Source organism: Gopherus flavomarginatus, chromosome 6 (genome assembly GCF_025201925.1).
Source record: "Gopherus flavomarginatus isolate rGopFla2 chromosome 6, rGopFla2.mat.asm, whole genome shotgun sequence".
NCBI lineage: Eukaryota > Metazoa > Chordata > Testudines > Testudinidae > Gopherus > Gopherus flavomarginatus.
In genome coordinates this window covers 71,361,687-71,387,598 of record NC_066622.1, presented here as the reverse complement: position 1 = coordinate 71,387,598, position 25,912 = coordinate 71,361,687, and the positions used below count along the sequence as shown (strand labels likewise).

General features: G+C 44.2%; 2 protein-coding genes across 9 annotated transcripts in view; one reads left to right on the top strand and one right to left on the bottom strand.

Moving 5' to 3' along the window:
- ARHGAP22 (Rho GTPase activating protein 22) overlaps positions 1-13,205 on the top strand; it is a 265,828-nt gene extending 252,623 nt beyond the window's left edge. For all 5 annotated transcript variants that reach the window (XM_050960123.1, XM_050960124.1, XM_050960125.1 and 2 more), the window contains 2 exons: positions 3,390-4,293; positions 12,271-13,205. In XM_050960123.1, coding sequence (XP_050816080.1) covers positions 3,390-4,293; positions 12,271-12,499 — 1,133 coding nt within the window. In that variant the 3' untranslated portion in view covers positions 12,500-13,205. The remainder of the gene's footprint in view (positions 1-3,389; positions 4,294-12,270) is intronic.
- Positions 13,206-18,504: 5,299 nt separating this feature from the next.
- The window catches only part of MAPK8 (mitogen-activated protein kinase 8), a 118,800-nt gene continuing 111,392 nt past the window's right edge, over positions 18,505-25,912 (bottom strand). For 3 of the 4 annotated variants that reach the window (XM_050960231.1, XM_050960230.1, XM_050960232.1), the window contains exon 12: positions 18,505-24,025. In XM_050960231.1, coding sequence (XP_050816188.1) covers positions 23,880-24,025 — 146 coding nt within the window. In that variant the 3' untranslated portion in view covers positions 18,505-23,879. Of the gene's footprint in view, positions 24,031-25,912 lie in introns of all 4 variants that reach the window. The other variant, XM_050960233.1, reaches the window with a different exon arrangement.

The following is a 25,912-nucleotide window of genomic DNA, read 5'->3' as shown; positions in this document are numbered from 1 at the left end:
TTACTTCGGATAAAACAGCCTGTGGCGGGTTGGATCACAGAAACCCCCTGGGAGATGCCACCTGATGTGCCAAGACTACCTCTGCTCCTGCTTTCCCTGACAGCTTGAGGCCCCAGCACCCTGTTTTGCTGAGCCAGACATTCCTGTCTGCTCCAACACAGACCCAGAGTCTGAATTACTTGCCCCATAGTTGCAGGCTTACCTGAAAGCAGCTAACAGAAGTGTGCTTGTCTTTAACATTCAGATGCCCAACTCCCAATGGGGTCTAAACTCAAATAAATCTGTTTTACCCTGTATAAAGCTTCTGCAGGGTAAACTCATATATTGTTCGCCCTCTATAATGCTGATAGAGAGAGATGCACAGCTGTTTGTCTCCCCAGGTATTAATACATACTTTGAGTTAATTAATAAGTAAAAAAGTGATTTTATTAAATACAGAAAGTAGGATTTAAGTGGTTCCAAGTAGTAACAGACAGAACAAAGTAAGTCACCAAGCAAAATAAATAAAATGTGCAAATCTATGTCTAATCAAACTGAACACAGATAATCTCACTCAGAAATGCTTCAGTAAGTTTTTTCCTCAGACTGGACCCCTTCCAGGCCTGGGCACAATTCTTTCCCCCCGTACAGCTCTTGTTCCAGCTCAGGTGATTGCTAGGGGATTCTTCATAATGGCTCCTCTCTTCCACCCTTTTATATATCTTTTGCATAAGGCGGGAATTCTTTGTCCCTCTCTGGGTTCCCACTCCTCCTCCTCAATGGAAAGACACCAGGTTAAAGATGGATTCCAGTTCAGGCTACACGATCACATGTCACTGCAAGACTTCATTGCCCACTTGCCAGCACACGTGTATACAGGAAGACTTACAGGTAAAACACACCCATCTGCAGACAATTGTCCTGGTTAATTGGAGTCATCAAGTTTCCAAAGCACCATTAATGCCCCACACTTTGCATAATTACAATAGGCCCTCAGAGTGATATTTCATATTTCTAGTTTCAGATACAAGAGTGGTACATTTGTACAAATAGGATGATCACACTCAGTAGATTATAAGCTTTGTAATGATACCTTACAAGAGACCTTTTGCATGAAGCATATTCCAATTACATTATATTCACTTATTAGCATACTTTTTATAAAACCATATAGACTGCAACATCACGCAGCCATTCTCATCCTCTGAAATGGAGCTGCCTTTAGTCTAAGGTCCAAATGAGCTTCCTAAAGACACAGAGTGGGCACCTTGCTTAATTAGCAGGGGACAGTTCTCGGGCCTGTGTTACACACGGGAGTAGACTAGATGGCCACAATGGTTCCTTCAGGTCTTAAATCTATGAATGGAGGCCTAAGAGGTTAAGGCTCAACCTGCTATGGGCCCAACTTCAGCTGGTGTGTGTGACAAATACCGCTGCCCGCTAGTGGCTGGAGGCCAAGCAATATGATATAGGCCATGTTACTAGCAGTAACTTTGACACGTAACTTAAAGGGGAATGTCTCTGAGACCTCATGCTTTGTTTTGAGCCGCACATGTTGGGATTATTCCCCAAGCTCTCATGGGTGTATAGCTGTACCTACCCCCACTCACTGAGGTGCTCTGCCACGCTCTAGTGGTGGCTGGACCACACACACAGAATGATGAGCTCTTGCTACAGAATCACCTGCCTCAGCTGACAGACCTAGGTCAATGAGCTGAGTCCCGGGTTCTTAGAGCCAGAGGGCCCAGGTGATCACGGCCCAGGGCATGTTATGTAGTTCAGCTGCTGATCAAAGTGTTGATACTGTTTGTACATTTCCACAGATTCCTTACTCAGGTGTGCTCTTCTCAGAAACGGTCAAATGAAGTAGAGACTGACTTGAACCAGAATCCTGGGTTCAAATATCTCCAACCTGAAGAAAAGCTGGGATCCCACTCTAAACTTTGCAGCCTGTGACCATATTTGAAAAGAATACATGTGGAGTCCTAAGCAGACAGCATGAGGGATGCTTTGTGTTACTGTCCATTGAGGGCAAAAGATCAGTTGGATATAAATGGTGGAAGGGGGAGGGGGATTCTGTCTAATATAGCTGCTCTTCAGCTCAAGGAGTGAAGTGGGATCTGGCATTGGCTGCCATCAGACAAGATACTGGGCTAGATGGACCAATTGCTCTGACCCAGTATAGCTGTTTTTAGGTTCTGTGTGTGTAAAGAGATACAGAGAAATACTCTGAGCCATTAACAATATACGTTTAAACAGTTTGTTTTCTGTGTTCGAGAAAAGCCCCATTTTAAAGTTGGGGCCCTGAATCCGTATTTAGGTACCAAAGAAGCAGTCCAGTTTTTATAAGTGTTTAGTTCTCCCATCTCCTGTGGACTTCAGTAGAAGATGTAGGATCTCAACATCTCAAAATGTCAGACCTCTTATTGAGATCCTGTAAATATAGTTGTAAGTATGTATTTTAAGTGTCCATATTTGAAAATTTTGGCTTTATTCTTTATTGATCTTCAACAAAAAAGAGAAACTGTAATTAATGAAATTGCTGTTGATCGCGATTTTCTAATATATATGGTAGAAAATACTTTGTCATGGGCTTGATGAGTGGTGTTTTCTACTAGTTTCTGTTTCACTGCTGAAAAAACAATTAGAACTCACTTATGGATTGGCCTTTTATTAATTCTCTGACAGTCTGCACAGAGTATTTTGCTCAACATTGATGAGTTAAAGTAGGGTAACTCAACTTGAGTCAATAGAGTTATGCCAAAAATGAATCTACCACAGTAATTTAAAAATCTTATTTCTATGGCACTTTCCAAACTGTTATGTAAACTAGGGGTGACTTTTTTGTCTATCTTGAAAGCCACTTCCGAGGTTGGGACATCACAGGTGTTTAACACTTCAGGACAGGATTGAAGATCATAACAATTCCATTTGAAACAGAAGTATAAAAACAGGTAGTTGGATTGAATGGTGCAGAAAGCCATTTGTTCTGCTTGCATATGGTAATCCACCCATCCACCTAACGAATGTACGAGAAAATTACACTGGTGTCAAGCTTTCTCCAGGATTCTTTGCTTAACAGGCAAGGAAGCATGGTGTAGTGGTTAGGGCAGGGGAGAGTGGGAGTTAATGATCTGTATTGTGGTAACTGGTCTGGATCAGGCTCTTCTGTGCCCCATTTCCCCCCTCTCTAATAATGGGAACAATGATACTCACTCCCCCTCTGCAGTCCTTGAAGGAAAGGTGGCCAGAGTCCTTGTTATGTTTTGCTTATACAGACCCATTGTTGTTGGCGCTCAAGGACATGCCCCTGTCCTGGAGAGCCCAGGGGTTTCTTACAGACAGGAAACGAATATCCAAGGCCTTCTCGTTTCTCACATTAAGAACTTGCCTCCATTCTCTCCCCGCAGGTACCTCACTGATCCAGCACTTGATGACGGTGTTGATAAGTGAACATGGACAGATCTTTGCCATTTCGCAGGCCGATGCGGCCGGGGCTCAGCCTGAAGCCCGCTCCGTGCTGCAGCGCAGCATGGTGGAGTGGATCTCTGAGGAAGATGGGGAGGAGAGCAGGTCAGAGAAGAGTGCCCCCAGCCCTGCTGACTTGCCTTCTAGCAGTGCCATGGCGCCGGACGCTATGCCCAGCTCGCTGGTGAAAAACGCCCCTCAGGAGCACGGCAGCAAAGCCACACAGCCTGCCACTAGCCCCAGCAAGAGGGTGCAGACATTACCCACCTGGAAGTACTCCTTCCGGCAACAGGGGGCAAGGTCTGTCAGCCCCAAGCTGGGTAGTTCATCCTTGGACATTCCTAATCTACCCTCCAGTGGGAACTGGCTGATGAATGGACTGTACTCTCTCCGAGGCCACCGCCGGACATCCTCTGGGGAGCGGGTGAAAGACTCAGGTTCATCCCAAAGACTCTCCACCTACGACAACGTCCCCTCCTCCAGCCTCTCCCTGAGTGCACACAGCGTCGCCAGCACCGCCTGGTCCACCTCGTCCTGTGAGATCTCTGTCGTTGATTCTGTCAGCAGCTGCCCAGCCTGCCGGGCCAGTGACTCCTCTGCTTTAAGCTCCCTCAAAACGGAATGGGCCACTCAGGGCTCACTGTCGCAGAGCGAGGTCAAGACTGTGGACCTGGAGAACAGCATGGAGAGGTTCGAAATGTGCATCAGCAGCTGTAGCGAGCAGAGTGACCTGGCAGCTGCTTCCAAAGACTCAGCCAAATGTTCCAGGGCGCTGCAGAGCCTGGTTTCAGAGCTAAAGACAGGACTGAGCAAACAGAGGACTGAGTATGAGTCTAGTATCAAAAGGTAACACAACTGTTAGCTGTGCCGGGGGTCTCTCACTGCAGCACTGTCCTTGTCTGAGCAACACAATCCTGCTCCAAACAGGGAATAGACCCAGCTCTGTCGCAGTGGGCCTGAGCTGCAGTGTGGGGATTGAGGTTGGCTTAGGAGAAGGGGCTGTGCAGGTTAGATACAGATCTGGATTTGATGTCCCCCAAAGCTCAGTGGTGGCTGGTTCCAGCTTTGCTCTCATCTCTAATCTCCTACAACTAGCCACGGCTGAAAAGTGAGATTTCCATCCTGTGGGAAAGTCCAGTGTTTTGTCATTTTCAGTGGACATTGGAGGGGTCTTAGTTCAGTCTGTTGACCTCATGGGGGATGTAGTCCAGCTGGAGAGACTAGCCCACAGCAGAGGAAAGAGGGCATGCGGCACCTGAACTACTACTCCCATGAGGCACTGTGGCAGCTCACCCTGACGCAAAGACTCTCAGCCCAGCCTGAAAGAAAAGGTTTGGTTAAGATATTACCAGTGGAAAATTCCACCAAAATCCATCTTTTCTTGGCGGGCGGGGGATGTGATTTTTGACAGAACCCCATTTGCCGACGAGAATGGGTTTCAGTTGCAATTTTTAGACCAGCCCCTACTTACCACTTAGTTCTTGTACTTTCAAAGCTTAGACATTCTGGGCTGGGTCTCCTCTTTGAGCAAACACACCCATGAGTGACCCGTCCCTGTGCACATGAACTGGTCTTTGAGAGCTCAAACAAGGTACCCAGGTGCTTGGTCACCTGGTCTTTGCAGGCAGATGTGGGAGTGGGCACAACCTGAGCAAATTCACATGCTGGTTTGAAAACGTAGCCCTTGTATACAGTTCAGTCCTGCAGGCATTGCACATACACACCTTCTGCAGCCTCAAGGAGAGAGTCTCTCAGGACGCACAAATGTAGGAGCTGCAGGATCAGAATGGTGTCTGTGTCTGTGTCTGTGTCTGTGTCTGTGTCTGTGTCTGTGTCTGTGTCTGTGTCTGTGTCTGTGTCTGTGTCTGTGTCTGTGTCTGTGTGAGTGAGTGATAGGGATATTTGCTGGTAAACACATAGGTAAGCATGCATGTGAAATACATAAGGGAGTTTACAAGACTTGAATGTGCTGTTGCATACAAGAGACACAGGCTGATGGAGGGTGCGGTATTGTTCTATACATGTAGCTCTTATGTAGCATGTTCGTCAGTAGAGCTCAAAGCGCTTTGCAAAGGAGGTAAGCATCATTATCTTGGTTTTACAGCTGATGAAACTGAGGCACAGAGCAGTGTGGTGACTTACCTAAGGTCACCCAGCAGGCCCTGCAGAACCACAGCTATATGTTCAGGTGTCTGGTGCTAGACACTAGTAGGTCCAGAAATAGTTGGTGTTGCGTTTTTGTAAGTGGTAGGACCCTGGGTGTTTGAGAAGTATCAAGTAACACTGTTCTGGATTTTATTCACTGTGCTATTATGTATATGGTGGGTAGGAGCCCTAGTCATGGGCCAGGACCCCCTCTCATGCTTGGGGCTGTTCACACACACAACACACAGATTGAAATTGGTCTAGATATGGTGCAGCGTTAAGTCAAGGTGTTTGTTGTGTGTTACAAGTAGCTCACTGGCTCCACCAGTCTGTCTTAGGGCTGTCTTGTCTGTATTGGGATCTTCGCATAGTGCCCCTTTCTCGTATCTGTTTAGCCCACTGACCGCGTTGGGATTTCTCTATAAGATGGGATGGCAGTCATTTACTTCGCTGCTGTTTTAATGTTCAGAATAAATATCTGTCTTCCTCGTTAATAAGTTAGGGGGAGGGTTTTGCAGAACATAACAAGGTGGGTGTTTTCTGCAAGTGAATGGCAAAGGCCTTCCACTGGCTTTCGTAGACACAGGGTCAAAATGGCTGAATCTGTGCCCCAGAATGTGCTGCCTGGCAACCACTTGCCCCCAGCAGCTCAGAGCAAGTCTGAGACTGACTGAAGTTGTTTTGTGGGAGAGGTTTGGGGTATGGAAGTGGGTTGGGAGTTCTTCCCAGTGGGATTCCCTCGGTGGTGATGAGGTGGGCTGTGTGTACACACACATTGGGAGGTGTTTGCTCAGATGTTCCCTTTGCTGGAAATCTGGCTTTGCTCTTTTCTTTTATGATTGTGACTTAGCCATTCAAAGATGCACAGAGAAATGGTCATTTCTGCTTTCCTCAGCCATCAGGTCCCTTTCAGACTGAGACCCAGGTTGCTGGGCCTCTGCACACGCTGGTTTCCAAGCTGGAGTGGTTTATAATCATCTCATCTCTGAAGAGAGTTTTTTCCTTTCAAAACCAAGCAGGCTGCATACAGCTCCCATCCCAATCCAAGGGACTTGTGCACATGTGAGCTGAAGTTGGCCCCAGGCATGTGGGAGGAACAAAATCTAACTCTTTTATGTATCCCCTCAGCAAAACATCTGGGTGGATAACAGGTGAGGTGGAACATAAGAACGGCCGTACCGGGTCAGACCAAAGGACCATCTAGCCCAGTATCTGTCTACCCACAATGGCCAATGCCGGTTGCCCCAGAGGGAGTGAAGCTAACAGGCAATGATCAAGTGATCTCTCTCCTGCCATCCATCTCCATCCTCTGATGAACAGAGGCTAGGGACACCATTCTTTACCCTTCCTGGCTAATAGCCATTTATGGACTTAGCCACCATGAATTTATCCAGTTCCCTTTTAAACATTGTTATAGTCCCAGCCTTCACAACCTCCTCAGGTAAGGAGTTCCACAAGTTGACTGTGCGTTGTGTGAAGAAGAACTTCCTTTTATTTGTTTTAAACCTGCTACCTATTAATTTCATTTGGTGACCTCTAGTTCTTGTATTATGGGAATAAGTAAATAACTTTTCCTTATTCACTTTCTCCACATCACTCATGATTTTATATGCCTCTATCATATCTCCCCTTAGTCTCCTCTTTTCCAAGCTGAGGAGTCCTAGCCTCTTTAATCTTTCCTCGTATGGGACCCTCTCCAAACCCCTAATCATTTTAGTTGCCCTTTTCTGAACCTTTTCTAGTGCCAGTATATCTTTTTTGAGGTGAGGAGACCACATCTGTTCACAGTATTGGAGATGTGGGTGTACCATGGATTTATATAAGGGCAATAATATATTCTCAGTCTTATTCTCTATCCCCTTTTTAATGATTCCTAACATCCTGTTTGCTTTTTTGACTGCCTCTGTGCACTGCTTGGACATTTTAAGAGAACTATCCACGATGACGCCAAGATCTTTTTCCTGACTCGTTGTAGCTAAATTAGCCCCCATCATATTGTACGTATAGTTGGGGTTATTTTTTCCAATGTGCATTACTTTACATTTATCCACATTAAATTTCATTTGCCATTTTGTTGCCCAATCACTTAGTTTTGTGCGATCTTTTTGAAGTTCTTCACAATCTGCTTTTGGTCTTAACTATCTTGAGTAGTTTAGTATCATCTGCAAACTTTGCCACCTCACTGTTTACCCCTTTCTCCAGATCATTTATGAATAAATTGAATAGGATTGATCCTAGGACTGACCCTTGGGGAACACCACTAGTTACCCCTCTCCATTCTGAGAATTTACCATTAATTCCTACCCTTTGTTCCCTGTCTTTTAACCAGTTCTCAATCCATGAAAGGACCTTCCCTTTTATCCCATGACAGCTTAATTTACGTAACAGCCTTTGGTGAGGAAGGCTTTCTGGAAATCTAAGTACACTATGTTCACTGGATCCCCCTTGTCCACATGTTTGTTGACCCCTTCAAAGAACTCTAATAGATTAGAAAGACACGATTTCCCTTTACAGAAATGGGAGGGTGCCTAGGAATGGGGGAAAGCAGCCACCCAGAGCAGCACATTCCCCCACTAGACAGACCAAAGTTGAGGTAAAGGTAGAGGAGTGAATGCTATCTCAGGCAGTGCTAACTCACCTTGCACAACTCCCCTGGGAAAGGGCTGAGCTGACTTCACTCTTGAGTGCTGCGTGTGGAGTCAAAGCACTGGCTGCCAGTCTACACTGAGTGCTGGCCTTGCTGCCTGGGCCTTGGGGGTGACTGAGTGCCCCCTCCTCCCCCCATTCTGAGTGCATCTGCAACCATTTGCATAGCTGGGTGCCCACTGCTGCAAGAGGCAGTGGCTCATGCTTGCAGAAGTGGGCATGCAGCCTGGCCGAATTAGATTAATTTTGGCTATGGCTTCTTGCTTTGTTTATTTAGGAAAAAGTGGTGGATTAAAGCCATTTGTCTAAAAACCTCTTTCCTGGCTGGTGGTTGTGCTTGTGTGGTTCTCAGAGCTCCATCTCAGTAGCAAGATATGTTTTAATGAAGGATTCTGCGTTTTTACTTTGTGGCACAAAGAGAAGCTGAGAGTGTGTGTGAACTCACTGCCTGGAGCAGGGGCAGGGACAGGAGTCCCTGTTGATGGAAGGGCTGCTATTTACCTGTTTTTTTTCTCTCTCTCTCACTCTTAGTCAGAAGGAGGCAGGTTTTATAGCTGCCCTGTGAGCAATCTTTTCCAGAACAATTTGCGGGTATTATAATGATCAGGCTCCCGCTATTAGAATTAGCCAGGTGGTAAAAGGACAGCTACAGGCAGGACTGCATAGCAGTGGCTCCAGGAAAGATTCTTTCCTAATGGAAACATCCTGCAGAATATAATAGGGATGAAAGCTATAGGGCTGCATAGAAACGTAATAGAGTAATTTCTGTAAACCCCTCAGAAGCTATAGAATTTCAGCTGAGAATGAGACTCTTAGCCCTCGCTGTTCAGCTGTCTTATAGAATCGCACGGGGCTGTGTGTGTGTTAATTGGCAATGTACTAATGTTTTAGTTTTCTTCTAAATTCTCCAGGGCTTTTCCAAAGCAGAAGCTGGATTTTCTTCCTAGCCAATCTGCTGGGTGGTAGGAGAACTGCCTTGGTTTGGACCATTATTTCTTTCAAGACATAGGTGCACATTTCCAGTTATAACTGTAGGACCCTCCAGCGGGCCAGCACTCAATCAGTTCATCAAGTGAGGCAGTGGCCTGCAAGATTTCCTTGGCATTGGGGCCATCTGGGTAGGAAACAGAAAGGGTGCCAGTGGTTGGCCATCATCTGGCTGTGGAGGAAGACTAGTGTCCTCGCCAACTCTTAGGTCTGTCTGTTATTTTTGATGGGAGGTGCTGGCAGCAAGACTGTGATCCTTAGCTGGAGGTGATGGAACTGCTTTGAAATAGCTTTGTTTCTTTGCATAGAAGAGCTTTCAAAATACACCTGTGAGCAACTGTCAATCCAACCCGAGGAGACTTGGCTGGAGTTTAACTCACACACATGAAGCTACAAAGGTGGCCCATAAGGAGCCCTGGGTTGCAGTCTACTAGGTAGATGACTGATAGGCCACTGTGTTCCCAGACACAAATGTAGTGGCGATAGAGTTAAGGCTCAGAGAATGTGTTGATAACTTAGGGGTCAAAACCATCATAGGGCTGTTATTGTACCAGACTGCCAGTATCTTATATATCCTGGACAAACTGTGTGGAGTTCAGGTAAGCTTGATTGGATTGGATTGGATGTCTTGGTGTTGAAAATGCCTTTGTTCATGGTAGTGGTGGAGTGAATGTAATTTTTCTAGGGACTTGACTAATGTAAATTTTTAAGACTGTTAAAGGACTTTCTGGCACAATGTGTGTAAAGTGGTTTCTTAGGAAAAAGCTGGGGGTGAGGGCTATGCAAATAGCCTACTTGGACTCTACCCTTTTGAAGCTGGGCCGGAAAGGAAAACCCATTTGATACTAATCACCTGCTCCTGGAAATGCCACATCAGAGTCCCTGAACTCTGTGAAGGGTGGACTAAACTTGTTCTGAGCAGAAGCTGTGATGAACTTGTGACCACAAAGGAAACCCTGAGGGTGAAAGTTGAAGGACTGCTCTTGCCAGAACCCCCGATAGAGTAGTGGTGAGTTCTCGGGTAACCTCATTTGCATGCGTGTAGGTTATTCTATTGCTTTTAATATGCTTTGTCTGTAGTGCTTTTGTCTTCAGAATAAAATAGGCTTGCACAGGAAGAACTATGTGGTACCCTCGAAGTATTAACAATCCCTGTTATCAGTCTCTGAAGAGAAAGCAAACAGATGTGCTTGGGCAGCCTGTCTCTGCAGCCTGGAAGCACCTCAGTCAGCAGGGAGCGAGATGCAGGTCTCCTCCTCACAGAGGTGACAGCTGGGGAGCCGGAAGCATGAGAGTGGGTGCCCATATTGCAGCACTGAGGGGAAATACAGGTGCAGGTACCCTGAATGGTGACAGTTATAATGATCCCAAAGCCAAGCATTGTGCTTGCCTGACTCTGAGGCACAGGGTTTAGATTCACAAGGGTCTGAGTTCCAGTCCTGTCTGGGATGTTGGTTCATGGTGTTGCTTTAGATAAGTCCCTATGGTTTGTCTCTGTTTTCCCTTCTGTAACAGAAGAGTTTTATTCCCCTCCCTGAGCCACAGGTGCTGTGAAGAGAAGTTCATTGATGTTGGCGAAGCACTCTCTACTCTAGTGCCAGATACCCTAGAAACACCACTGAGGAAATAATTTAGTTTGTGGTCTGAGCAAGATGTGGCTGGTGCAGTGTGATTGACAGATGGGGCCATGTTAAATAAGGATAAAAAAAGTATTAAACATCTGCTTCATTTGCAGAGCCAGGTCCATCCTGTGCACTGACTGAGGCAGGTATGCTGTAGGAAAAACCAATCAGTGATCATGTAATTAAAGATTGGATCATTAGGCATAAGCTGTATAGGCTATCTAGCCCTTTTGAGTTCTTGATTTTGCGATTGCAATGTTCTTCTGATGTAGGTTTTTTTTAATGTAACTTCCTAGAGTTATTTTTGCCTTTAAAAAAGTAAATTTCTTTGTACAACTTCAACTCCTCTCCCCCTCACTAAGATTTAAACTCCAGCATTAAAGCGTATGTTTCACCTACTGGAGCAACACTCAGACCTACTTTGGTCAGAAGCACCAGGATTCTCTGTCACATGAACCTGTCACCAGAGGGAGATGTATAATGCCCTATGCCAGGGGTAGGCAACCTATGGCACGTGTGCTGAAGGCGGCACACAAGCTGATTTTCAGTGGCACTCACACTGCCCGGGTCCTGGCCACCGATCCAGGGGGCTCTGCATTTTAATTTAATTTTAAATGAAGCTTCTTAAATATTTTGAAACCTTATTTACAATAATAGTTTAGTTTATATTATAGACTTATAGAAAGAGACCTTCTAAAAAGGTTAAAATGTATTACTGGCACACGAAACCTTAAATTAGAGTGAATAAATAAAGACTTGGCACACCACTTCTGAAAGGTTGCCGACCCCTACCCTATGCTATACCCAAGTCAGCAGTGGGTGACCTGTACGTGAGCTGGCCTGTGTTAGAGATAGAGCATATTTCTGCAGGAGAGGCAGCATGACTAAATGAATGGTATTGGGGCTCTATTCCCATCAGTGGGTAGAGAGCTATGAGTCTTTGCTTAATAAGGGTTCTGAAGAACATAGACTTAATAATGCCAGTTAGTAGAAGTGTCTAGAACTCCTGGTTTCCAATGCAGGTTACATTCCTGTAAGTTAAAGGGTATCTTGACAAGGAAAAGCAATGGTATGAAGGAAGAGGAGAGTTGCTGAAATTAATTTTAATTCTAACTAGTGAATGGATTGATTTGGAAATTCTCAGGTTGATTGTCTGCCCACAAAGCCAGTGCTGTAAGTGTGGGGAGGACACTGTCTTTTTTTATACCTAAAAGAGAGGTTGAACCATTGATCAACATACAAAACTCAACTTAATGTAACCTCCTGAGTTAATAGTTGGTACCTCCATAACAAACCCCACTTTTGATGGTATCACGTAAGATGTTTGTTCTGGCTGTCATATGGCAAACTTGTATATTTCATGGCAATCAGTGGAGCAGTTGTCAAGAGACTAAAATGCTCTTTGTTTTCTCTTGGCTTTAAGAATTGAAGAAACAAGCGCTGAACTGAGAAAACGAGTGACACGGTTAGAAGAGGAGTTGGACCAGGAGCGAAAGAAATACACAATGCTGGAGATCAAACTGAGGAATTCGGAGCGTGCACGTGAAGATGCTGAAAAGAGAAACCAGCTCCTGCAGACAGAAATGGAAGAGTTTTTTTCGACATTAGGAAACTTGACTGTTACAAGCCGGGGAGCTAACGTGCCGAAGTAAAGGAAGCAGGAGGACACCATTTTTTAATTCCAGCACAGGTCATTTTGTTCTGGGTTACTCATGCATCATGAGTAATTTGGCAGAGAGTCCCTGCTCTTAAGGATTTTTGCCGTGTTGGTTTGTTTACAGATGCTCTAGTATTTGGGCTATCAGGGAAACTGAGTGCTAAAGGCAATGCTTGAAACTGTAGACCCTAGATTGCAAATGGCTGGGCCTCTCTTTCCTAATGTCAAAGGGACAACTCTGTCACTGCCTTTGGCTTGACTGTGTCACAGACAACAGCACTGCTCCCACCACTGCTGCCATGCCCTAAGCGAGCTGCAGGCAGGCTGGAGCCGAAGGAGCATGCCAGTTCCTGGGGAAGAGATGACACTACTAGCATGGCCGCGGTTTTAGCTCATGTGATGAATCAAGTTGAACTTGGCGGGTTTTCCATCCTTCATGAAATTTATTTAAAAATCTGCTTGGTGAAAGTTCTTATTCTTGTACTGGGTATTATTTTATGAAGGTGTTTTGCAAAACTAGCCGACAAGCACTTGAAGGCATTTGAAAGGCTGACACTTCGTCACCCAATTTCTAATCCCCCCCAACTCTGCCGTGCCAAAACTATGACTCTAAATATTATTGTTTGCACCAAATGTGACTTGATAAAATATGTGATAAATAAATACCTTGGAGGGGCAACCCCCCTGGAGCCTGAACTAAACACATCTGGCCACAAGCGTCCTCTGCAGCCAGGCTTTTCTCTCTTCTTTGTTCTGAAATAATGACTTTACCAATAATTGCAGTAATGGAGCGCAGCGTGGGGAGATGAGAGACAGAGAGAGATTTCTAACCTCCTTGCTGCTCTGTTTTAAATGAATAAGCCGCTGGTAGTTAAAGACCACAGCTTGGAAACTACCAGCGCAGTTACAGTGGTAGAACAGTTTTGAATATAGGCCTAAAGGTACCTGAAGGCTTCTATTCTCTCAACAACTCTAATACGAGAGAAAGATTCTGTTCCTCACCGATTTATCCCAATTCTCATCTGGGGAATCCCACTCTTGAGCTAGAGGTGACGAATCTGTTCAGGCCTGGGGGTGTCCGTGGCTCTTAACAAGGAGGTTTTTATCACACACACACACACACACACACACACACACACACACACACACACACACACACCCCCCTCTGCTAAGACATGGAGAAAGGTCACTAGCATCAGCTTTCAACCAATACTGAGGGGGGCTCAACTGCCCCTGCAGTGCAACACTGTGTGGCCTGACACCAGAACCATGTGCAGCCTGCATGCTAGTGCTGGCACTGACATCACCTGCTGTGTCATGAGCTCCCCTGGGCTGGGTGCAACCGGCACCATTCCTCACTCTGTTCTGCCTCCCAGTTTAAGTAGCCCGCAGGGGAGAAATTGGCAGCGTAGGAGGCTAAAAGGAGGGGGTCAGGATCCCTAGCCCCCACTGGCTGGGTGAGCTAGCCCTAGGGATGCTTTGGGCTAGAGTTCCAGTGCTGGGGCTGCTGTAGGATTTTCAGAGCTGCCCAGGGTATATCACGCTCTTGAGTTTCCTCTCCCTACCAGGCTGTTCCAAGTCTTGATGGATTACACTTAGCTGCCCCTGTGCCATCCCAGCCTTCCCCCTGGAACCAGCAGAGGCCTGCTTTTCTCCATGAGCTAAGCCATGGTGCTTTGTTTCCTTTGGGCTCATGTGCACCTACTGCACATCCATCGCATCATTCCCCTTTCTTCCCACAGTGACAAACATGGCAAATGAGCTAAGCAAAGTGAAACCCATTTCTCTGCAAAACACTCAAACCTTGCTAGGCTCTGGCAGGAAGGCAGGTTCTGTTACTGCGGTGGATACTTTAAAACAGTGACTCTCAATCTTTCCAGACTACTGTGCCCCTTTCAGGAGTCTGATTTGTCTTGTGTACACCCAAGTTTCACCTCATTTAAAAACTACCTGGTTGCTTACAAAGTCAGACATACAAATACAAAAGTGTTACTGAAAAAATGCTGACTCCCATTCAGCATAGAATTTAAAATAAACCAATTGGAATATACTTATTGTACTTACATTTCAATAGAGCAGTATAAACAAGTCAGTACCTGTCTGAAATATTAGTTTCTACTGACTTCGCTAGTGCTTTTTATGCACAGAGCCCTGCAAATTGCAGCTATCTGCTTTATATCTGCAGACCAGATGCAGATATAAATTTTGTACCCACGCAGGGCTCTATTTATGTAGCCTGTTGTAAAACTACGCAAATATCTAGATGAGTTTATGTACCCCCTGGAAGGCCTCTGTGTGCCCCTGGTTGAGAACTGCTGCTTTAAAACATAGCTCCGTGTGAAGTGGCTGACGTAAACAGTCACACACACCCCTCCCCTGCCAGCACTGGCCTTTTCACACCCAGCCACTGCCCCAGCGCAGTGCCATAAAGCACTGTCAGCCAGTTGCTTGTTCCTGGGAGTAGCCTGCCATCTGCAGGGCATTGGCAATTGTTTCATCTGACTCCATTCAAGCCAACTGACACACACCCAGGGGAATTAGGATCCACTTTTTAAAAAAAATTCAATGTATATGTAACATTTGAAGTGGCTCCTTGATCATTTCAGGCCACTTTTCCTACACTATCATAAAACAAATCCCTACTGTGACTAGACAGCAAGGGCAGGAAGACTACAGATACCAGCATCTCCAGCAACAATCAAGGAGACCTCTCCACTGCATCTGCCCAGCTCACCTGATCAGTAATGTGAGCTGGAGATTTTTCCTCTCGATGGCACTTGATCCACAGACATAGCAACCAAATTGTCTAAGTTACATCTATGATCCCTATCACTGCAGTAACTTGGCACTGCCCCATCCTTCATGCATTTATCCTCACACTGCCCTGATGAACAGAGAGGCTAAGTGACTTGTCAAGGGTCGCATAGGAAGGCTACGGCAGAGCAGGGAACTGACGCTGTCTCTCGCAAATCCCGCACAAACCACCCAGCCATCCAGAGTTCCTCCATTGGCACCTGCATAGCAGCCTGTTACATGAAGTGGTGGTTTTACTTACACATGTCAGCCTGGGCTGACAAGGCATTCAGGAAGCCAATACTGTCCCCTGCTGGCTACCATGTGCATAAACTTCTGTTTACTGCCTACTATCCAGGCCCTATACAGCACTTTAGATTGGTAAAGATGCTGCTAACCCTTACGGTTGCACAGAACACGTTCAGTTCAGTCAGGCAGTTAACCACTGCAGCAGCATCTGTCAGAGGCTGCAGGCCCTTTGGAACCCTAGCAGGACAAGCTGTTCAGTGGGTGTTAACACTGAAGCGTAACAATGACAATTTCAATGTTAGCATTCACGTCTGAACAAAGCATGCATGAAAGAGGAGCAGCATTTTTTCTGTGCATTTCTATGCCATCTAACAGCTGTGGTGTTGCACCTAGGGAGGTACTACCATTTCCTTCCTCTTTCCCCCATGCATTCCTCTGTGCCTACTGGAGCCAAGACCCTACCACAAAAAAACATCTACAGACTGGCGGAGCGTGGGGAAGATTAGCTCCTGCTGAGGTTTGCATGAGGCTGCTGTTCTAGGCTTTCATGCTCCAGGGACATTAAGGAGGCAGCCTGATCTATTCAATTTTTTGGGGTATCCATACATGGCAGAAGAGCCAACAGCTCTATTTATTTCATGCTGACAGCTGCAGCAGCTTCATGAAGCGTTTTGCCCCTTCGTCATCAAGACTCTCATGCAGGTGATGACCCTGTGTTAGGACAACCCCCAAAGAATTATCTGGCTTTGGCCCAGCGGTGAGTGGAGCCAATTCCATAAGGGACAAACTCATTGTTACAATACTCCAAAAGATGCAGGCCTGCCCTTGCAATGGAGTGCGCCCTCCCCCAGCTTTCCTTGACCACCATCCCATGCACAAAACTCCCTTCCACCCACACCTAAAACAGGAGGCAACTGCACAAAGGCAAGAATGGGGCAGGAGGGGAAGAGAGGCAGGAAATGAAATTAACAATGAAGCAAATACAGGAATCTGCAGGAGGCAACAAAGCCAAGCGGCTGCAACTCAGGAAGGAGGAATGTTCCTTGGGTCTCAGGGCTGAATGGAGACAGCCAGTGGCAGAACGACTTTATTCAGTTCTTTGCTTGTGATGTTTCTAGTGTGTGAAGCAGGGTCATTAGAACACTAATAGCCACTCCTGGAATTAGGACATTTTAAACACATTTAATACTTTGAAGAATTATGACCCTCCCCAAAAAAGCAAGACTTATTGTTCATGCAAGAATCTATCCCCTCTCTTTATAGCAGAACCTGTTATATTCAAGGGGAAAAAAATCTCTAAACCAAAGAACCCACACACAAAGTGGCAAGATAAACATGCGCTTCTTGTTGAAGATTTCTTTAGATTTATTGAGAAGCCCAGCCTGTTAATGAACTGAGATCAGAGCAGAAATTTACACGGGATCTTTGTCAGATGCCAGTAGGCCCCCCTTCACCCTCCCCATCCCCAGCTACATTTTAGCCGGAGCTGAAGGGAGAGCACACATGATAAAATCAACAGCAGATGCTACAATCTCCAAGGATTCAAAGCACAGCTGGATTGCAAAACCAAAGTTTCAGCTAGAGCACAGCCACATACATTCCCTGACTGGAACTATTTGACTAGATATAACGAAAACCAAAGTCACCTATACCCAAAGCCTCCGGCTGAGCTTAGATTGTCACACTGGCTATCAACATTAGTCAAGTACATAGCACCTGCTAAAAATGTATTCTAATGCTATTGCAATTAAACAGCAGTCATCATTAAGTTACCAGAGTTTCCTCAGGGGACATGCCGCTAATACAGCTGTCCCCATACACTTTACTCAGGTAACACAGCCTAGATTAATGGTAATTTACATTTACAAGGCACCTTTCCCTCTGGAAATACTCTCCCCATTATAGACATACAGCAGTGGCTGTAAGAAATCTCTCAGTTTAAATAACTCTCCCAGGGTGTGCGAGAGAAGCAGAGAGTTGCATTAAGATAGGGGACCGATTTCATATGCTGACTTTCCCATGGCACCATCACAGGGATCTCTCACAGCACTGCAGGGAGCGCCAGGCACCCAGAATATTTAAGATGCTCTCAAAGAGGCAGGCCTTGCTGTCCCCTCTCCTGTTTGGGCTTCCCAAAGAGTGGGCTGGAGTGTGAGAATGGGCCTTGCACAAACCTGAAGCTCTGGGCCTACTTTGCCTAGAACGGGAGCCTGAATGCCTGGAGCCGCTGCCTGGGAGAACAGTAGGGAAGCCCCAGGAAGCCTGCTAGAGGGGGTGGCAGGTGGAGGGAGCAGGGACCCAAAGACCCTTACTGCACTGTCCAGCATCAGGGTCTGTGTTGTGTCCAGTGTCCACTCCAGTCAGAAGCATGCCTGCAAGTGCCACCTTCCATCTGCTGCATGACCATCTTGTGTCACTCCTCTGGAGGAGGAACCATTTGCCCCCAGAGCCAGCCTTTCAGATCCAATGTCTCCAACCCAGCCCTGACCAGGACACACTGCCTTCTCCCCACTCAACAGGAGACGCTGTTCCCTTACAAGACACTTGACAGAAGAGGGTGAAGGAGTTGCAGAAATGCCTTTGGTTCTCTCCCCAGCCAAGTGCAGGGACAGTGCGGTGGAGGGGTAGATGCAGTCTGAGGCCACAGCAGAGCATCAGAGCCTGAATCACACCAGCAGGCAGATCTCTGACCTCCAATACTGGAACTCGGGAGAGGAAGGAGTGCTGAGAAAGCCAAAATGGGTGGGAGAGGGACGAGATGGTGCATTCCCCTGTTGCCAGTGACGGACAGGTCTGACTGTGCACTCAAGCAGGCTGACATACCCACCATGAAGAACAGAGACTTCCCCCAAACAACTGAGGTAAATAAATGGCAACTGTCCTATGAAGTCCACCATGTAGTGCTTTAGAGCCCCAGAGCTGCAATGAAGAAACACTAACTAAAGAGTGGTCATCAAACAACTTTTATCCTTTTTTATTTAAAATATCATTATAACCAACTGACATACTAGATAACAATGTATACATTCCAGTGGTGCACGTGTAAAGACCAATGGCATGGATGATAAAAACCACAATGATCTCAGTATTTCCCTACAATGGCTTATTGGGAAGGGGTAGAAAGGAATAGGGGAGGGGAGGGTGGCAAGTGGGAAAGAAAACTAACTGTAATTTTTCCATATTTAAAAGGTGCGTCCTTCCCCTCCACACTTCCCAGGACAGAATGCACTTCAGGGGGGCAGGAGGAGTGATCACGAGAATTCAGCCAGTTTTGCTCAACTTTAGTAGTAAGTTAAAAGTTTAAGAACTCTCAAAAATAGACTAGATATTGGGCCTACAAAAGTAATTCATCTGTATGCAAAGCTTACCAAGAATTATTCCTTTTGTAAAATGTAAAGGATGGACTGATATTACTAGTAAGTTATTTTTACCTACAAAAAACAGACTACAGTAATAAATTCACCAATTTACATCTAACACAATTTTCTGGATGTACATTATTGTACGTGAGCTATATATTACACATGAACATTGTACGGGAAGTATACATGATACATACTTACTGATATTGTCTCAACATTGGCCGATAGGTTGGGCTTTTGAAAAAGGGAAATGTACTTTCTATTTCACATTCAGGGTAGCTCCAATAGAGAAGGGTAGCTCTATTTACTCGAGGAAGCAGAGAAAATTTGTGCGAGGTAGTTCAATAATAAACTCGTTTCACTTTTTAGCAGTGGGAGTGGAAATATGTGAAGTTAACTTTTGTCAAAGAAAATTTCTGTAATGCAGAGAAATATAAGATGGGAAGAAGCCAAGAAAATGTCTTACTGAGACTCATTTAAGAGCACTTAAATCAGAGCAATTAAGTGAGCTGGAAAGTTTGAAGAGTTACAAATACAGCATATTCCTCCATTCAGAACCTCTCAAGCCTTATTGAAGAATGCAGATGACCTCTAATTCATCTCCATTCTCCAGTCTTCCAACTTACTATAACTACGCAGGGAAAAGTAGGTCAACTGAAACATTAACGGGAACATACAAAATGCTAACACAATAAAAGAAACCGCTATAAAGCAGGTTAGAAAAATACTCAGATATTGGCAGCCCATCCTGGACTACTACTTCAGTGACTCAAGTCATGAAAACCAGACACAAACTGGAATGTTCTCTTCCTCCCAAATGTTCTGAGTTGACAGTGTCTGAAATATGGTGTGTAAGGAACTGCTCATGTGTATTGCTAGTATTTTTGATGGTTTACAGCAGTGTATCTAAGTTTGTCATGTGTGCATTGTATGTTTAGTGTGGGACCAGCAGAGTCATGTGTAGACTAGAGCCTGACCCGTCAGGTGCTTAGATCTTGCAGTCTAACTTGGAATGTGTTCATCTGGGGGCCAATGCTGCTATTACAAATCTATTACACATCTAACTTCATTGTTCTACTTACTTATGTAGTATACCAGTAGAGGGCACTGTCACCATAACCTGTAAAATCAAGGTTTGCTCTATCCTAAACAAATTCCTTGGCATTTCATAGATAATCTGTACAGCTATTCTTTTGTTTTGTGGGGATTTATACCATGAAAGCTGCTATCCCATATACAGCAACTCTCTTCTAATTTAGATCCCCAAGCTGAAAAAGTTACCCTGGGTCAAAAAATTGGGCCATTTACCTGAATTAGTTAATTGGTGGAGACTGAGCCTAACCAAGCATATAGGGTTATTGAACCAATCAGTATTGCTGTGTGATTTAAATGGACTTCAGCTGACTTAAACACACAGAAGTTTATATAAGATGAGAAAGATAAAGACAGTCTGGCTCCTTGTGTTGCATTGAGTGAAGTCCTCAACACACAAAACGGGTAGGAGCAAAGGCAAAGGCAGTACAAACTTCTCCCACCAGTGTTTAATACTGACCTGGAAGGACCCACTTCTAGTTGTCTGTTCAGTCCTAGGACTTGTTGCAACTAGTCAGAAAGTGAGAGAATTCTACAGTTCTTAGTGGGCGGCGTCCACCTCAGTTTACATAGGACATTAGATGTGGGTCACTTTCATTCACTGCGGTACGTCCATACTACCCGCCGGATCAGTGGGTGGCAACTGATCCATCAGGGGTCGATTTATCGCGTCTTGTCTAGACGCGATAAATCAATCCCCGAACGCTCTGCCGTCGACTCCGGAACTCTACCAGGGAAAGAGGCAGAAGAGGAGTCAATGGGGGAGCCGTGGCAGTCGATCCCGCGCTGTGAGGATGGAAGGTAAGTTGATCTAAGATATGTCGACTTCAGCTACGCTGTTCTCATAGCTGAAATTGCGTATCTTAGATAGATCTCCCGCTCCCCCCCCACTGTAGACCAGGCCTACTAGTCTGGGCTAGACTGCAGCTGGAATCCTAGAGGTGGAAAAGCTGTGTATCTTTTAGCAAGGACTGTTGCAATGGAAACATTATGGAACTATTTATCAAAATAATAAACCAAGTTCAATGATACTTAGCACATCAGAAAGTATAACATGTATTGGATATTAGACATCTACCTACATAATGTGAGAACAGCAACGGACAGGACAATTCTAGCTAGCCACCTGCTTACTGTTTGCATCCGTACGCAATTGTCCCTGAAATATAAAATGAATTTCGCTGACTAAAAAGAGAATTCAGACTAGCAAACTGTTGCAATGGTTTAAAACTGCAGAGCTCTAACTTTTCCTGGCTGAGCAGGCTTCACTGGAAATTTGCCAGGAGCCTGCAATGGGCACCTAATTTGCATAAAATACAGACCACAATAATCTGAATACTTATTAGAAAGGTGGGACCCAGGAGGACTATGGGTGCTGGTATGCTCCATTCTGACTGAAGTGGTCTCTTGCTCTCTGAATGGTCTCTTCACTTTCAGTACCTACTGTGGGTGGCACTAGAGAAATCGAAGACAAGAGGGGAGGAGGAGCCAATAAAATGTCTTACTAAAACTCATTTAAGAGCACTTAAATAAGAGCAATTAAGTGAACTGGACTCTAAGATGGGTGCACGCATACCAGAGACGACGACCATTCCCGAATTTAGCTAAAACAAGAATGACTGGGGCCAAATTCTGCTCTGTTACACTAACGTAAACCAGGAGTAATTTCATTGCTTGTAACTGAGTTACTCTGGATGTATACACCAGTGTACCAGCACATAATCTAGGTCTATATAATGATGTTCTCCTGTAATATAGGACTAAATACGGTTGGCTTTATGTCACCTTTAAAATTCAATAGACAAAATAAACTGCCCTGTTGGTCCAAATACAACAAGAAGAAGTATGCTATGCTCCAATCCCCATCGTGTGGCCTATCAGCTTTTAGGTAACATACAGTACAAATAATTGCCTTAAGTGTGTGTTTTAAAGCTCACTACTGAAATATCTGATATAAGTGAGAACAGCAAAACTACATACCATCACTTCCCTGTGGTCTAGCCAGGCAACAAAAATAAAACTTTGCACTTTAACAACTGACTGTCAGCTTTCTTGGAGACATTACCATTTCTTGCAACCCCGTCTTTTTTTTTTTTAAAGTCTAATTTCTGTTAGATATTGAAAACAGTAAAACAATTGGGGAAGAAAGTGGGTAAAGGCAATTTTTCCTCTTCCAATTATAAATTTAAAAAGAATATTTATTCTATTTATCCAACAAATTCTAAAGGAACAGACATTGAGCAGCATGTTTCATTCTTGGATGATCTCAATAGCTATTTCTATTCATTCTCTCAGGCTTTGTGCCTGGCAAGACTCCTGTGCTTTTCTTTTAAAAGTTCATTTTTGTAGGTGTCACTAATTTAAATCCCTTTTCACATTTTAATTTACTACACAAAATATTTATCTACACAAGGCAATCAATATAGTTTAGGTTCTTGAGAAATCTGCACTTTTCAAAGGAATAAACTCTGGATGATTGTTTTACTCATTCATAAACAAAGTCAGTCAGTTACACACAAATCATTCTGTAAATATAAAATGTAAACAGTTAACATAGTTCTGTAAGGATCAGCACCATTTTACATGACTACTTAGCAACTGACCTACATGTTTGGTTTTTTTAAAAAGAGCATTGACAGCTGGGGCTTCAATGCTTAAAGATACTGAATATTCATGGCTTTAAAAGAACCATTATTAAGATTTCTGCTATGCTGGTCTGACAGTGAAGTAAAAGAGAAAAACTATTTATCCAGCACTGCTATTTCCCCCCATTATCATGGCATATATTGCTCTCAATGCATTAGCTATAGAAATCTTACAACCTGAGGTTCTCCCACCAGTGATTGGTTTACAGGAATCAGTTACTTTGGGTGAAGAAAGAGTGGTCAAAAAGCTGGAGTTTTCCATACATACACCCAACATAGAACTGCTCTATCCTAACACGGAAAATAAGAAGGAAATTAAATGCCAAAGAACCACCTGCTATGTGTATGCAGAACTACAGCTATAGATTTCCCTGTTGGCAATCTAGATATCCTGGGTATACCTTGTTTTGTGTGTACAAAAACAGCCTAATAGCTAGTAGAAGTAAACAATTTATTTGCATTGCAATGTATTATTCATGAAGTATCCTCCTTGAGATCATAAGCTTCAGCATGCCACAGTTCTGCCACCATCTCCTTTTGGCAGGCTGGATACTTCTGCAGCTATAAAGATATGCTTTGCTTTATATTTATATTGCCTCTCAGATGAGGTAACTTTGCCAAGGGTCATAAACAGTTTTCCTAATGAAACTCACTAACTGCTGCTTTTATTCAATTGTTATAGGCAAGAAGACAGAATTAAAGGATTCTGTGTTCACTGCTACCACTCCAGTAGCTACACTCAAAGCTATAACAGGCTACAATGTATTATTTTCTCTTGCACATGGGTAAGACAAGTGACCAAGCATATAACTTTGAAGGATAATCATGAACAAAACAGTTGGAAAAAATTCTAATAAAAAAAATTGAAAAACCTATAAAATCTTAAATAATACATGATACGGTAGAGACAACATTAATATGTGCTTTGATCAAACAAATCTTACAAATTCAGTAAAAAAAGATCAGCAGCATAATAGTAAAGCAAATATGCAGATTTTTTAAAACCATGATACAATTATCAGGTTTAATATTTTACAGAGTTAATTACAGCAAAAAAAATGCATTTTTTGTGGCTGCTTTTAACACAACTTACAGTTTAAAATTACAGCACTTTAAAATGAATCCTACAATTATTTTTGAAAAAACACTCAAAAATAATACCACTGATTTTCTTAAAGGTGCCCTATCAATGACTAGAGGACTCCCCTTCCCTCCCCCCTAAAAGACCAAGTAGTCATCTACAGCAACCCAGAGGTCCAGCAGATGTTTCCAGACTGCTGTCAGTATCAGAGGCCAATGTTGGATCTGTTGACATTGAAGATACATCATTGACAGATGATGATGAAGATGGATGTTGAGAACCATTGATCATTGCTGCACCTGTGCTATGAGAAACAAAACAGCAAATCAGTTGCAGATACAGTTGCATGGTTTAATACTTGCATTAGTGTTTTTCTCTCTAGGGATCATTAGTTTTTCTTGCCACTCAAGAAGCTGCTAAGAGATTTCTTGGAGTCCATTACCAAATAAGATTTGAGGATTTTTTATTTAAGTGAAGGGTTATATTTCTGAACCATTAATCTATGCCAAAAACCATGGGACTTCCATAAAAGGATGCTTGTAAATCTGAGATAAAAACACTTCCAGCTGAGTGCCAAATTCACAAGTGTGGCTGAGAGAGAAAGGAGGTAATGGCAAGCAGTTCTACACAAGCCTGAGAATATCTTCAAAAACCCTAAAAGCAGGCTCCTAACTATACACTTAGGCCTAAAAGTGGCTGAATTTTCAGAAGTTCTGAGCACTCCTCAGCTCCATGACCTCAGTGGGAACTGCTTCATGCTCAATACTTCTGAACTTCGGCCACCTGAGAAAATCGTTGTGTTGGAGTCAGGACTCCTGGTGCTTTACTCACTTTGAGGTGCTCAAGATTACACAGGGAGACAATGGCAGTTATTATCCCACTCTGTGCCACAGATCCTCCAACCATGGAAAGGGGGTACTCTAATGACCCAGCTGTATTTTATACAAAAATACAAGAGTGGCTTCTGAAGGCCTTTCTACACTTTCGTGTTTAGAAACTAGTTATTCAGGCAAACAATACGAATGAGAAATTTGATCTCAATATTTAGTAGACATTAAATGCAAGTGTTAAAGTATACTTTTATAGTAGCTATGCAGCAATGTAACTTAGTTACAATGAACATTTTAAAGCAAATTAAAGAGGAAAGCAACTTGGTATTACAACAGTTACAAGTCCCAGTCTAATCATGAGCTATTGAACTGTGGCAGTAAAATTACTAAAAAAAATAATAGGCTTCCTAAGAGCAGGATACAAGAAATTAATGTCAGGTAGTGAGGAGCTACTGATGGGAGAGAATACCACAGACAATAAAAAGGGGTATTTCATGGAGCAGTGTCAGGAGCCCCAAAATTAAAAGTCAAGAGAAGAGCTGAGGATGGGAACAAGCACTTTGAGCAGCATGCTCATCAGGATCAGCCAAGATTTCAGGAGGGCTTGGTAAAGGCTGACCTCTGCAGTTTTCTACATTGGCCAAGTAGGCTCAGGCACTGTTGCTATAAGAGTTTGCAGGCGGAAGAGGGATCTAACTGAAATACAAACAGTGGGCACTAAATACTTTTGAAACTGAGACCAAGCTTATTTAGGAGGCTAATTTTTGGCATCCACCGTGGTGTGAGCTTGTTGGTTAAATGTCTGTCTCTGATGATGCTCTCTGGAGCTTCATTAGCTAATCACCCTTTTGAGAGACTCTGATCTAATGGACTGAGCAGAGAGGATTAGCAACTCTAATTTCTAATCTCAATTCTGCTACTGACGCATTGTGTTATCTTGGCCCAGATGCACTGTATTCCAGCTGTAAAATGGGAGTATTATTTATTTGTATTGTGGTGGCTCCTAAGAGCCTTTGGGTATTCTACACGGCAAGCAGAAACCTGCAACAGCCAGTCTCTGAGCCCGGGTCTACAGACTCGGGCTCATGTTACAGTGCTAAAGACAGCTGTTGCAGCTTGGGCTGGAGCTCAGGCTGTGAAGCCTAGGTGGGGGTGGGTCCAAGCCCATATGTCTAAACAGCTATTCTAAGCATCACAGCATGAACCTGAGTTTGTAGACCTGGGCTCTGCGTCTTGCTTCTGAGGGTTTCTGCTTCCCTTGTAGCTGTACCTTCAGTCATAGGAAAGAATCCCATTGTGCAAGTTGCTGGACAAATAGAGGAAAAAAAAAAAGACAGTCCCTGCCCCAAAGCCTTG